This window comes from Solea senegalensis, linkage group LG12, assembly GCF_019176455.1.
Source record: "Solea senegalensis isolate Sse05_10M linkage group LG12, IFAPA_SoseM_1, whole genome shotgun sequence".
Classification (NCBI taxonomy): Eukaryota; Metazoa; Chordata; class Actinopteri; order Pleuronectiformes; family Soleidae; genus Solea; species Solea senegalensis.
In genome coordinates, this window is record NC_058032.1 from 14,173,366 (window position 1) to 14,188,032 (window position 14,667).

Genomic DNA, 14,667 nt, shown 5'->3' on the forward strand with positions numbered 1-14,667 from the left:
CCTCTCTTCCAGTAATATGTCACACTTTATTACTGAAAGCCACTTATTTCTCTCTTTTCCCTGTGTCCGGTTACAGATTTTTGAACTTTGAACGACGATACACTGTAAAACAAATCCTCATATATTGCTTTATTTGGGGCTCAGTGTCACTGTCACATCTGACCTATGTTCTGCAGTCAGATAAACAGTGGAGTATAGTTCATTCACTGTTGTTGTTTTTTTTATTGTGTCAGATGTGAAGCATCTGACACAATACAGTCCCTGCACGAAACGAAGACAGTGACCTCACAAATCTCGCTCCTGTGACCTCTCATGGAGAGATTAAATTTCTTGCTGAATGCATTGTTATTTTTTTTTTGCGAGGGCAGTTTGAGAGCCAGATGACTGTGTTACATGCCAGTCAATTCAGATTTCATGATTCAAAGAGTGTCATTGACATGAATTGATTTATTAATGTATGAGGTTATATGGTATTGGACCTGAAGCCACTTTACCTCACATGAAATGTGAAAAAAAACCAACTGAATAAACTTCAGTATATCTCTCAAGGCTGACTTTTTATGTTAGTTGAGCCGAATAGGTTTGTAGAATAGCTCAAAGTATAGGACAACTTCAGTAGGTGAAATTAAAGCAAAAATTACACACTTTGAAAACATCCATCCATCTTTTACCACCGTATCCTCCACATGAGGGTTAAGGGGGGCACTGGTGCCAATCCCAGTTGACATAGGTCCATCACAGGACCACATAGTCAACCATCCACTCACATATTCACACCTACGGTCAATTTAGAGTGTCAAATTTGCCTAATCTCCAAATCTGCAGGAGGAAACCAGAGAAAACCCATGCACACATGGGGAGAACCTGCAAACTCCATGCTGCAAAGGCAAGAGTGTTAACCACACGTTTAAGAAAGAATAAATTGGATTCTGAGTGTTAATCTAATGAAACAATACAAGTCTCCATGTGTTGCAGCTTGTTCATTCACCTTATCAGACCTGTAACACCTGTACAGGAAACATCAATAAGGAAAGTCTCGAAACACGCTGTCACTTAAAATCAGGCACAGATAAAGTAGATAGAGTCTGAATAAAACACTAATTCTATCCTCTGAGACAATGTGAAGTCGATACGATAACAGGAGATAATGTTTACCTTGAGCCGTGTTTCTGTATTTCTCTGGACGTTCTCAGTGTCGTGGCTCTGATTCATTACTCAGGGAGGAACATTGTGTGAGAGCCTTGAATGCTTTTGGTGGGGTGCCACAATTTGCACTATAAATGCAGCAGCAGAGATTACCACTTATTGATTAGGACAGGCTTCCTCTCCACAGTTTACCCTTTCAATTATGAGGGTCATTCCTGCAGTTCAGACTTGACAGGCCACTCTGATTTACATTTATCACCAATAAAGTGCCTCAAAAGTTCTGAAAAGAAAAGTCTTCACACAGTTGATCACTCGTTTTAACTGCAGTCCTTGGCACAAGCTCACTGAAGGACTCCCCTCCATATGGCTGGGGAGTGGACGCTCCACTGGCCTCAGTCTGATCACAGCTTTCTGTCCAGCTCCCATGAGGTCACTGGTGCCACTGCAGTATCGTCACATCGCACAGCTTACACTGGAGCTGTTGTGCCTCTCTCACATGGGCTGCAAACTAGTGGTCAACCAATTCCCCAATCCAATTTTGTGTCAAACTTGGTAGACAGAGACTGGAGCCTGTTGCAGATGACAACATTTAATTCTTTAGTGATTTGGAAGCAGAGTTAAAAGGATGGACACTGTTTGAAGTGTGCAAATTGGATCCAGTGGCGTAAACATTAGTGTGCAGTGTTCCAATTACACCTCCTGGTGTGCTGTTTCATTTATTCCAAGACAGGGTCACTGGTGGTGTGAGGAGTAATTTATGATCTCAGCCTGATCAAGTTGTGTGTTCATATATATGTTAAATAGACGGACATACTTGGAGTCACATGAAATGTTAGTGTTTATTTAAAAGCTCATGTTTACAGAGTCTTTAAAAACAGTTGTGGCTCTGGGGAAGATGGTTATTTTCTAAATGAAGTGGAATATATACAGTGCTTAACAAATGTATTAGACCACCTGACAGAAAAAGGCGAAAACATATTATTAACATATTTTAGAAATCTTTCAAAAACTTATTTATTTTTTTCTGTTCAGGAATGAAAGTAAATCGCTATTTGACATTTTAATCAAGAAATAATAATGTGCTTTACTATTTACTACTGCCTTTTCAGTTTTTTTTTGTAAAACAGTAAATTAGAAAATTCATGCATAACAATAATATTTATTTTAGCATTAAAAATATCATTCCAGTTGAAGAGCTTTTACATAGTGGTGTATTAACCATTATTATACTATTATTATATGATAATTACCAATGCTGTTAGATATTTAGAGCAGCTGTGGCATAAACCTTACATTGGGTGGTGGTCTAATAAAATTGTTGTTTGTATATATACAAACTATTACAAATTGGTTCATTTGAACTGGGAAATGTATATTATCCAGTGATTTGAAGGTGTTTTTATTGTTCAGTCTCATCTAGATACACGTGCCTACTATTAACATTATCAATGTCGAATGTCACAGATACTCTTCCTGGCGTCCACACACATCACAACATAGACATATAATAATAACCACAACAGCATATCAAAAGCATAAAAAGCATGAGTATAGAATGATATCATGAAAGGCTGTTCTGTAAAATTGTAATAGTGAGGGCCATGTAGGTTATGATAATAAGCAGCAGCTTTGTAAATGTGCACAGAAAGTGGAGAAATTAATGTGTGTTTTTAAATTGTCATTTTCATGGAAGATGGATTAATTCAGAGTGAGAAAAGAAGAAAACTATCTGGCCTGTAATAAAATAATAGAATGTTTGTTGTGAGAGTGATGGACCAAAACAGGGGCGGGGCTGTGTGTTGCACATGCGCAGTACACGTTCTGCCGTCTTGAGCTCGAGAACAGCAACAGACACAGGAGTGCAGAGCAGAGGTGACAGTTCCCCGAACAGCTGATAAACGTGAGTTTAACAAAACGTTGGTCAGATATTAAACGTTTTTACCGCGTCAAACATTTGATGTAGTGTGTTGAATGTTGCTGAAATGTCGCTGTTTTACGGAGCTGAACGTCCGAAACCAAACAAAACATGATCTAACGCTGCTGTTACACGACAAAATAAGAAGCTAGCTTACTGCGTCCCGTGATAAATCACTCGCCTTCTAAAGTTTCCACGTAATGTGGCTCCTGTTAACACTTAAAATGGGTGCAGAGTGAACGAGGAGGGTGTGTGTTCATGTTTCCATCGATTTGTTTGTTTTTTTTGTTCAGTATTAATCATATTATGTAATACTGTGAACTTTGTTTCCATACTCTGATTTTAATCATTTGCAGCTGACTCATCTCTCCACTGTACACTTGTTCTCGGAAACGCCTAATCCACACTTTTGCTTTCATTTCCTTATTGGGATGGAAAGATTAAAAAAAAAAAATGTTATGAAACACTAATGTAAAGATATTAATCTCGATATTAGCAGTCACAGGTCCACATGATGATATATAGTGTGATGCTGTTATAGTAATAAAGCTTTTAAAATCCTCTAGAGCCATGGTTTTTAGCGACGCAAGCTTTCTCTTCAGAAATACTGTTCTACTGTATATATGAGGAATTTTAAGTAAATAAGAGTCACCTTATCTTTTTGCTTCTTAATAAAAAACTTTTTTCTCTTTAACTCCCACAGACGACACTCCCCTCGGTCTCCCGTAATTAAGATAAGAGTTTGGGAAATTTTGCTGATATGTTTTTAGTTTTGCTGTTGTTTACAATGGCAGGGCCTGCTTTCTTGTGTATATACTTGTTTCGAGGCTTGCATTTTGTTGCACTTTAACCCTAAGGCGTTTTGAATAATTTATATGTTATTATAGTTTGTTTTCAAGATGGAAAAAAATCAATTAAAATCATAAATTGAGTTTGGTGTGAGGAAACCTTAGACTTTGAACTATAGACTGTATACAAAAATAGTGTGTTGCAAAACAAAATCCTGTTGTGAAGCCTTGCGATTTGACTGGTGCAGTGTCAGTTTTTGAAACTGGAAAGAAAACTTTGCACATACTTTTTTTTAAGAAAGAAAAACAAAATCAATAATCTAATAGCAGGGAGACTTGCACACTGTCTGAACTGAAGAGTACATTTATTACTGCAATGTTTTAGTGGTAGGGACCAGAGTGTGAAGGATGATTAGTACACATGGGATGATGGTCTTTATAGTTCCTACTTTCTGCTCTGCTCCATTCCACTCCACCATTTTTTGCCCTGAAGAGCAATTGTTTGATCATGTCTCAGGTCCATGACAATAATGATACACCTTTTTCTCGTGATATTGTTGATATTGTGAAATTGACAATATCATTTCATCCCTATTCCCTCAGTGTGACCTCCGAGGGCAGGAGTCATCATCATGGCTGCAGCTGCTGCTCCTCTTGCTGCTGCTCCAGCCACCAAAGGCAGCCTGAGAGAGGATCTGACGTGTCCCATATGCTGCGACTTGTTCCGTGAGCCGGTCATGTTGGGCTGCATGCACCACTTCTGCAAACCCTGCATCTCCAGGTACTGGAGAACGACACACGGGCCGGTCACCTGCCCACAATGCAGAAAGGAGTTCACCTGCAAGCAGTTTCAAACCAACTATCTGGTTGCTGCCATGGTGGAGAAGGTCAGGGCCAGCACCTCACACACTTACATCCAGAACCTTGAGGTGAGTTCACTCCCCTCACTCTCACCCCCCTGTGCATATGTTTACCCATGATACTGTTTGTCTCCTTCCTGATCCTTATTCTGCTCATTTACAGAATGTGTCAGATGTTTTTCCCTCAAGCAAACTGATCATTTGACATTGATTGATTTTTCTTCCTACTGCCTTGCATTCTCAAGTGACAGACATGTTTCCACTCTCATGAAGGTTATTGATATCTGCAAATACTTGTGCTTTTTGTAATTGAAAAGTGTCAATCAATCAGGAAAAAATGAAAATGGCACCTGCTTGCAAACATTAATAAGATTCAACAATGAAATTTGTAGGCCAGAATGTCTCTTATGTTACATACGCTAAACAAACTAACTCAGCTGGTTGTGTTGTTTATCAGGGATGGGACAATATCACTCTTTTGTGTCTGACACTGATATCACAAACTCGACTATCTACAGATACTGATGTTAGTCCGATGCAGACATTTTAGACCATTTATGAACTATGAAGCTGTGAACAACACAGTTGTGCTGAGTCATTTCAAATAGTGTAACAAATATTAGAAATAAGAAATAAGATTAGAAATAGAAATAAAAAACACTTGTGTTTGTTTCACTTAAGTTTGAACGTATCTGGTTTCAATTGCTCAGTACAAAGTTCACTCTATGCTCACATTTTATATTACTTTGTAAGACAGGATATATTGTAAAACCCAGCCAGAATAATAAAACAACCTGCACTTTTGGATTTGATGAAACTTCTGCAAATAATTCCATCTTTGTAATATTTATGAAGTGGAATTATTAAAGCATTCAGTATCAGGAAGAGTCTTATGCAACAGTATGGTCGCATAGCTCTCTGACTAAATGTAAAGCTAAAGCACAACAGCTGAACTAGCTTAGCTTTGCACAAAGACCAAAGGTAATAAAATCCACTTTCGTACACCTCTAAAGTTCAATAATTAACAAGTTCTATCTTGTTTGGTTAACAAAAAAAGTAATTATGGGATGATTATGTTTTTTGGTGGGGCACATCCTGTAGTCTCCACGAGCTGTTGGCTAATTTTTATGGTGATGACAAGACATTTACAGGGAACAGGGAAGTGGAAATCAACCCAAAAAAAACCCAAAACAAACAAACATGAACATCTATCCAGGATTAAGAAGAAAAACAAATCCACAGGTCAAACATGTTTCATTTGTAGATACTACAATCATTATGCTAAATACAAAGTAGAGAAGCCAGAATCCAAAAGGTTTTCATAATACATGTGTTACATTTTTTTAAGAGACACCTATTTCAAAGCATTGAAAATGTTGTACATGAACTTCAGGGACAAGAGAGAAGATGCTCTGATTGAGTCTGTGTTTTTTAAAAAAAAATTATGTTGTTTTTCTTAAGAGCAAGACACAGAACAATATACTATAGTCTCCACATTACTGTAGACGTCCTTCTACAACAAGGTTACCTCCAAATCTCCATTGTTCACAAAACTTGTTGTGGCAGATGTTTTTTTCCCGTCCTTTTCCTCTGTGGGGTTTTCATTCCTTCTTGTCAATATCACCACTCTGATTTTAATGTCCCTGATTGTGACGAGCAGCAAGTGTTTCTGTGCAACATCCGTCCTCTACGCCGCGTCTGATTGGCTATTATTCATGATTTGATTGAGACTATGATCACTTGATTGAACGTTGGCATGCCGCAGCTACTTAGTATCATATTCACGATGGCATTGCATGTTGTTTATGAGGCCTTGTGTTTGAGCTCCAGATCATTACGTGGTCTTCTGTACAGCAGGGCTGACCTGCTAAACACTCCTTTTAATGTCTGGTTCAGCTCATTCAGAGATGCTGTTCCTCTGGGTAACATAGAGGAAAGTTTAGGGTTGTAGTTTTCTAGTTTTCCTCTGTAAGCACATCGTGAACATCCCCCTTTATCCACTCTTGTCTGTGAAAAGGGTTTGCTTGTTAAATCTTGATACAGTTCAGACTCGTTCACAACAGCAGGACCTGTATATCTGGACCTGGCTTAAGCATTCTGGAGGCAGGACACTCACGACCTTTGTGAACCTTGGTGTTCTCACATCGGGCTCCTCCACACGATTTTAGGAGAACATCCGCACGTTAGTGGATGTTTAAAAAAACAGGTGTTAGGGGGCCTATCCAGCAATAAATGTCAATCAGAGGCAGAGCACGGGCAGCTCTTCACAGAATATGTGCGTATGACAGAAACGCAGCGTCTATAAATCAATATGCGGCAGAGACTTTTGGTGAAAAAGTGTTTTATTACGCGACATTTAATCTTCAATGATTTACTCACCAAACAGTAAATCTAATGCTATTTGGTGGGTGATAAAATTGGACCCTGCACTTGCCGATACAGTGCAGTTTAATTCAACACCCCAAAGTACTTCCAACTCCAGTGAGCTCAATATATGCTGGTTAATTGAAAAATAAGCCACAAAGACAAAAACATATTTTTATATTATTTTTGAGTTGTTTTATTTTCTGAATTGCCTCTGCCACAGTTTCTGACACATACATGTTTTGCATATTGTCGCACAGAAACAACTGAGAGAGACTTTGGAGAACCATTGCCTGCGGAGGGAGGACCTCAGCAATAGTATTCGCAAAGAAAAAGACAAGATGGAAACAATAAAGGTGCTCTGCTCCGGGAGATGGTGGCACTTAACAGATAAGAATACACATGTCCCTCTAATGACTGTTTGCAAAATGTCACTGTGCATATTTAGCTGTGTTTGCAGACAGTTTCTGCTCTGATATGTAAAAACATAATGGTCTCATGCTTGGATGCATAAACGCCGTCCTCGCCTTTTGACTTGGTTGTGTGTGTCGACAAAGGAAACCCTTTCTCCTGTCTCTCCATCTCTACTCCATCTCTACTCCTGCCATGTTTACACGAGGAAGAAACATTGAAGCACTAACATTGCTTGTGTACATGAGAAACTGTTGTTTTGACACGGCGATGTCTGTATTGCTAAGTGGACCTTTATTGCCGCTTGCTTGTTTTCTCCTGAAATTAGTTCTTGAGTGAGAGTTCGACCTGTTAGTGGTCCCGCGTCTAGATTGAAGTGTAACTGATTGTAGCTGAAATAAACCGGTGGTTGCAGTGTTAATCATCAGGTGGCATTACTTAATTTGTTTTGTAGCCTGGTCTTTGTTTATAAAATTCTGCAACTTAAAAATACAGACTTTACGAGTGTTCAGAGAGTTTATCTTGTTGAGCAGTGTATGAGTCAATGTTTGTACGGATAGTCACATGGAGCTAACATGAGTCATGAACACAACACAGGCGTTGCTTATGGTCAGTAAGAAAGATTCACGCAGACAGCCCTAAATATGGTAGAGAGTGGATAATGTGATGCATATGATTTGAGAAAGAATATTAAGAGCTTAGATTCTGCTTTTACTGCCAACAGAAACATCCACATTATGTATCTTAGGTGTAACGTCCATGTGTCCTCCTCTCAGAGACTTGGAGCAGATCTGCAGGCTCGTGTCAGAGGTGAGTTTGGTGCTCTCCGTCAGATACTGCACGACGAGGAGACGCGTATGCTGGAGCAGCTGAGGAGAGAGCAGGAGGAGGAGCTGGAGAAGGTCCAGCACCACCTGGAGGCCATCAAGCTGGCCATGAGGGAGGTGGAGGAGAACATGAGAGTGCTGGAGGAGGCGAGCGCTACCACCGAGAATATCGTATTGACTGAGGTGAAATCAAAGTTTACAATGTCACAGCATGTCATGTAATTTCAGTTGAAATAGTTTTTTTTTTTTTTAACGGGATTTCCTTTCATTTCCCTCTGTAGCTCCCACAGCTAAGGTAAGTGTTCATGTTGGTATTGCGACCACCTGTCATGCACTTATTTCATTTCGACATAAATTTGAGCTGAGAATAAATGATTCTAGGTTAACGTTTTCTTTTTTCTCCTCTTCTCTGTACAGACAATGTCCACAGGTGGATAGTGCTCCAGAGTTGGACACAAATGCATTCAGTAGCAAATACTTGGCACCTTTGCAGTACATCACATGGAGGAAAATGTTCAAATCTTTAAAGCCAGGTAATTTCTACCCTCTGATGTACGGTCTCTGGTGAAACTGAGGAACAGTAAAAACCTCATTGTTCAAATGACAGGATATTTATACAAAATATCACTATTAACATTTAATGAATACTTTCATCCCAAAGGTCCGTCCCCATTAACGTTTGACGTTGACACAGCGCATCCGAGCATCAGAGTCTCCAGGGATAAAACTGTCGCTGTCGAATATGACAGCGTGACGTGGCACACAGACAACAACAAGCGCTTCCTCCAGTGCGTTAACATTCTGGCGTCTCAGGGCTTCTACTCAGGCCGACACTACTGGGAGGTCGAAGTGGGCACCAAACCTAAATGGGACATGGGCGTGGCCTCAGAGGCCGTAGACAGGCACTCGCGGATCAAGCTGAGTCCGGAAAGAGGCTACTGGACCCTGCGACTCCGCAACAGGAATGAGTACTCTGCCGGCACCCAGCCCTGGACAAGGTTGCAGCTCAGCTCTTCCCCTCGGAGGCTCGGTGTGTTCGTAGACTGCGAGGAGAGGTGGGTGTCCTTCTACAATGCCGACGACATGAGTCTGATTTATTCGTACACCAACGGGCCGAGGGGCAAGGTGTTTCCCTTCTTCAGCCCGTGCATTAGTGGCAGCAGTCAGGAGCCTCAGCCAATCAGACTCCTCCACTACCCACCTGTCGCAATGTCCGGCTAACAATTGATAATCAATGAAAGCTTTTCAGCTTGTAAGAAGTCCATTGCCATTGTTTGCATTAGGCCTAGGGTCATACTTTTGTCCACAGAGATGTGCGTATGGTTCCTTTCATACTAAAATGAGGATCTGTCATCAAGTGTACTTGTAATGGCAGTTTCTCACCAGCAGTTTGTGTTTTCTTGTCGTCTATAAGTACAGTTCCACGCACAGTTAAGTTTAGCTGTGTGTTAGCCTCCGTCACGCTAGGTTGTGATACCCCACCCAGCTTGTTAGCAGGCAGTGTCCGGCTTAGCTGGTCGAACACTACTCTGAGGCTTCCTACCATCCATGAATTTAGAAGTTTCAGTTCTATGAGCTGACGGAGCATAAAGTTGATCTCCTCATTAGCCCCAAAAACACTGTACCAGGCTGAATTTTGCCATGGTTGCTGTCGTATGCTTCTGTACACTGGCTTCTTCTATTTTTGTCTACACAGGGAGGTGTGAATTGTAGCAAATAGACTAGTCCAACCAAACTTCAACTGAACTTCAACTTGCGAAAGTGAATCATTGTGAATCATTTGAAGTTTGGTTTTAGTGGGATGAACACTATTTTTTGATTACATTTTTTTTTTTATGTCATGTAATTGGTGGGTCGATCGTGTACAATCAGTTTGTACTCTCACAAAATGTGATACGTCTGCGAATGGTCTGTGTGCACTGCTGTGGACATAGGCAGTTGATGACATAACCATGTTGTAAGGACCATGGTGGAAACACATGGAAAGTATAACCCAGACCATGATAACACAAGACTTTTATCATTCATCATCATGTTTTTTTATCATATATATATATATATATATATATATATATATATATATATATATATATATATATATATATATATATATATATATAAAAATCATTATACTGTTATCATTTTGCTGAAGCAATCAGCAGAAATTATTTTTGGGTTGAATATAGTGAGGCTCTGATGCATCTCGACTATTCAACCAAATATGTCTTCAAGGGAGATATAAATAATCTTTATAATGTAATCAGAATAATTCTACAACATGTTCTGTAGGCTCACTTGTAAAGTTTTTACAATCGGCCTGGAGTTTAATCAGCGAGCAGTATCAGTGAATATTACTTTTCTATTCTGTTTGATTCAATGGTTTTACCTGCTTTTTACTTTAGTTTACATACATTTATATTGATGTTTCACGACACTTTATGAGTTAGATTTAGCTGCTTCTATCACACCATTGCACATTCATTTGTATTCTATAAATTACATGTGCCAAGAACATGAGATGTAATGCACTGGACTGTTGATTTGTTATGTTAGCACAAGAGGAATTACTTAAGTGCTTGTCTTCAACTTGCATTGTGTTCATATCAATCATATTGCACATTCTGTCGTGTACAGATCAAGCAAAGTGCTGATGTAAGAATAATAAAGCAGATCCACGTTTTCATCTTTAAATAAACCGTCTTGGACTCTTTTCTGCAGCTGTGTCTCTGCACACTTAAGTGACCTCACTCCAAATAATCGAGGATGTTATTAAGCACCATCAAAGCACTGAGCTTGATGTGGATCCAAAGTCAAGAGTGACGGTGGAGGGTTGTTGACTCTCCTGCACCTGGACTGGGACTTTTGAACACATGAGCGAGCTCTGACACTTAAACAGTGAGAATAGGCGGGCGCTGGGTTATCTTCACAAACACACAAGAGCCCTGACGTCCTGTTTCCTGCTGTCAGGTGAAAGGTCAGATAAACAGAGTGACAGTGGTGATGCCTGTGTGCTGCTGGACGGCCCTCGGGGGCACGATGAAGCCGGATGCTGTTGCCTTCTCTGCTGACTGGAAAAGTGGCACAATGAACCACACCAGAGGGGGAGCCATGCTTTTCCTGCACAGGGGCGACATGGGTATGGGTGCGTTTACAACCCACATGTCACACACTGGTCACTCACTTCAATGTACAAATGCAGATTGAAATCGTTCAACTCGCTCCTTCTATGCTGTTGCTGTTGAAGGTCCACTTCACCCATAAAACATATTGTTCTTTTTTTTTTTTTTTACTAATTTCCAGAGATAAATGTGTTATTCGTTCATTAGACAGTGGATCTGAGAGGCGTGTCTCATTCCCACAACAACAGAGGAAGTTGGGATTGAAATAAATACATAAAACTGACATCAATTTGACGTCAAAGTCACTTCCTTCAAAGAAAATAAAAGCCATACACTGCTCTTGAATCGCAGATCTGAAAAATAAATAAAAATAACTTGTCAAATTTAATCCAACTCTGTGTTGGAATGTGAATTAAACCAACACATCAGCATCATAACGACTTCAAGTTTGTGCTTCACCTGACCAAGTGGAAATAAAACAAGTGAAACAGCCCTTTAATCTCATCCTGTCTATAAAATTATTTTAGTTTTTGCTTAAAAACAACGTCACCTAAATTGAACCTATAAAACAATAAAGACAATCATCACGGTAACTAAGTAACTAAGTTACCGTCACTAAGTAACATGAAGTATCTGCCACATAACATTTCTATGGTGTAGTTTATGTGCCACAGATCCCATTTAATTGAATTTATTTGAACAAAAGTATGATACATATTAATAAACAATCACATTCATTCATGCCAGATTACATCTGTAGTCGAATACATGAAGCACAGTAGACATAAAACACATGATGTGTTCATGTAAAGTGCCAGTTACAGTATGTAAAGTGTAACTGAGATTTGCACATGATTATGATACAGATATTGCACATTATCTGTACATCTGTACTGAAACACGTGGTCTGTTTGGATAACAGGTTAATCCTATATTTTCAATAAATGAATCTTGATATGAAAGAATACACAATATCGTATCATCCAACTCAACGCAGCCCGGAGCATCTTTTACCCCCCTTTTTGTCAAGCTTTTTATGTTTGTTTTTCAATGAACGTGGGTTTCCGTCCCACATTTTGACGGCTAGGGTCAAATTCATCTCCATCCTCCGGCTGCTGTTTCCTGTGCTGACCCTAATGTTATCCTCAGCAACCTGCTGGTGAAAAAAAAGCGAAGCAAACTGAATGGGTGGAGAAAACCAGCTTCAAATAAATACATAAATAAATATAATATAACATGATAATAAGGCCATTAATAGCAGCCCTCCAAAGAATACAATACAAAATGTTTTAAATAATAACTTTTTTAAATGGGCACAGCTCCCCCGTGATCCTCATTTGAAGGATAAAGCAGTAGAAGATGGATGGAAAATATTCAAATTATGGTTTGAGGTTCAATGTATGTCAATATAATGTTTATGTATTGCACAAAAATAATTATTGAATCAATTAGTTTGACCTCATATGAAACATTTCTGTTTGTTGTTTTCTGTCCCTATAATCGTTTAAAACCACAGTCGACGAGTTCCTTTAACTTCCACTTCAGAGCAAACACAGTTTTGAACAATCCCACTTTTGTTTGTTTGTTTGTTTGTTTGTTAATAAGTTCCGGTCCTAATTCAAAGGAAACGTCATGGATCTGTACAAGGACTGACCAGCCACATGGCACTCAGTGCACCGGCTCTATGACTAATGAGTTGGTGAATAATTTACATGAACACATGCTGCTTCGCTGTTCCATCTTCCTGTCGGGGGCGCAAACTCCGATCTACTACTGAGAAAACTCTGGCTGCTGCAATCAAAACAAAACCAGAACCAGAACAGGGACAGCCACTTCAAAGCAGCTTTGGCACAGTGCATTAAAGTGCACAGGCCCACAGTGAGAGAGTGAGCAGGCTGCATGCACACTCCACATCCTTCCTATGATAATACCAGTGGATCTGTAATGTGTTTCCTGAGCTGAGGATGGGCCGGATAGAGTGCTGGCACTACAAGGACGAGTCCTTGAGCCCTCAGTCTCAGTCTCTCAAGAGCCAGCAGGATTATAAACTCAAACCTTTTCATCTGACCCATCCTGCATGAGGGCTATTGTGCTTCTTTTTTTTTCTTTTTTTTTTTTTATCATCACTGTTGTCTCAATGCTTGAGTGTGCAGTTTATTATATTGGACACTTGAGTGTTTTCATGCATTCACCCTCATCTGTTTCATACGCATAATAAGATTTGGTAAGTCTCTGGACGAGGCTTTATTAGACAATCAGCACGATTTAGTGTGTTCATTTTCCCCAGAAGCCGAACGCGCCGCGCGGCTCCGAACCAGGGGGACATTTTGATTACAACCATTCAATCACAGCGTAGTGGTTTCTGGTCAGGGAGGCGGGGAAACATATTCCCACAATAACACAAAATGATTCCTGTTATTCCACACGCTCCTGATGTTATAGGTGCACCGCTCAGAAACCACAGTGGATAATCTCATGTGGCTGCTCAGCACTTCTGAAAGCTCAGTTACAGTCAGCCAGTGTTGTTGTTGTTGTTTTAATGGATTTTCGATTGGAGATTCGGCGTGCTATTGATTTCACGGCACGCTCATGGTGCTGGAAAGGAGAGCTGTCTGCGATTGATCATGCTGGCTCAAATGGGCTTGCTGGTTCTTCTGTGGCTCCATGACAGGCCTGACTGGAGGTCCAGTCACAGCTGCACATAGGTCTGTACAGCTGTGTGTGTGCGCGCGTGTGTGTGACTTATCATCCAACTGGCCACACTTTGTATCCTCTTTGACTTTTCACTTCTCAGTGATTATGGTACATGAGTTTTCAATTTTCTGAATCCCTCTCTGGAAAATAAAACAGGGCAGACAGCAGCTCTCTACGGGCACGCTGCTCTCTCAGAATCAGATTTTCATTCACACTCTGAGGATTCCCAAAAGAAGATGGATGTTGAGTACAGAGGGGCTAAATGGACACGGACAAAGCTGGAAGAGCTTTGCACAAAGTATAATGTTGTAGTTCCTCAAACCAGATGTTCTTTAGTGCCAACGCAGGAGACGCAGACCTGCTCGGGCTTTGACAGAGGAGACATTGGAGACATTATTCGATGGTTGAAGTTCTACACTGTGTCGCTTTAAGTCAGAGGCGAGACAAATTGTTTGTAGATGAAAGACAATCAAAATAATAGTCCTCCAAAATGTCCCTGCTGAGGTGTGTCTTTGTTCCTATGTGCTTGCTCCATGTGGTGGT

At 40.1% G+C, this 14,667-nt stretch overlaps 1 protein-coding gene across 1 annotated transcript; it reads left to right on the forward strand.

Moving 5' to 3' along the window:
• Nucleotides 1–2,970: 2,970 nt before the first annotated feature.
• On the forward strand, nucleotides 2,971–10,036 carry trim105 (tripartite motif containing 105). Its single transcript, XM_044040771.1, has 7 exons — nucleotides 2,971–3,046; nucleotides 4,453–4,778; nucleotides 7,334–7,429; nucleotides 8,261–8,494; nucleotides 8,593–8,606; nucleotides 8,729–8,844; nucleotides 8,973–10,036. The coding sequence occupies exons 2-7, from the start codon at nucleotides 4,482–4,484 to the stop codon at nucleotides 9,530–9,532; spliced, it is 1,317 nt and encodes a 438-aa protein (XP_043896706.1). The 5' UTR covers nucleotides 2,971–3,046; nucleotides 4,453–4,481; the 3' UTR covers nucleotides 9,533–10,036.
• The last annotated feature ends 4,631 nt before the right edge of the window (nucleotides 10,037–14,667 follow it).

Excerpts from the sequence above, each read along its gene's own strand:
- trim105 (XM_044040771.1), top strand. The coding sequence starts at position 4,482 with ATGGCTGCAGCTGCTGCTCCTCTTGCTGCTGCTCCAGCCACCAAAGGC. Across the intron at positions 7,430-8,260 it reads ACAAGATGGAAACAATAAAG|AGACTTGGAGCAGATCTGCA; the intron begins GTGCTCTGCTCC and ends TCCTCCTCTCAG. Across the intron at positions 8,845-8,972 it reads GTTCAAATCTTTAAAGCCAG|GTCCGTCCCCATTAACGTTT; the intron begins GTAATTTCTACC and ends TTCATCCCAAAG.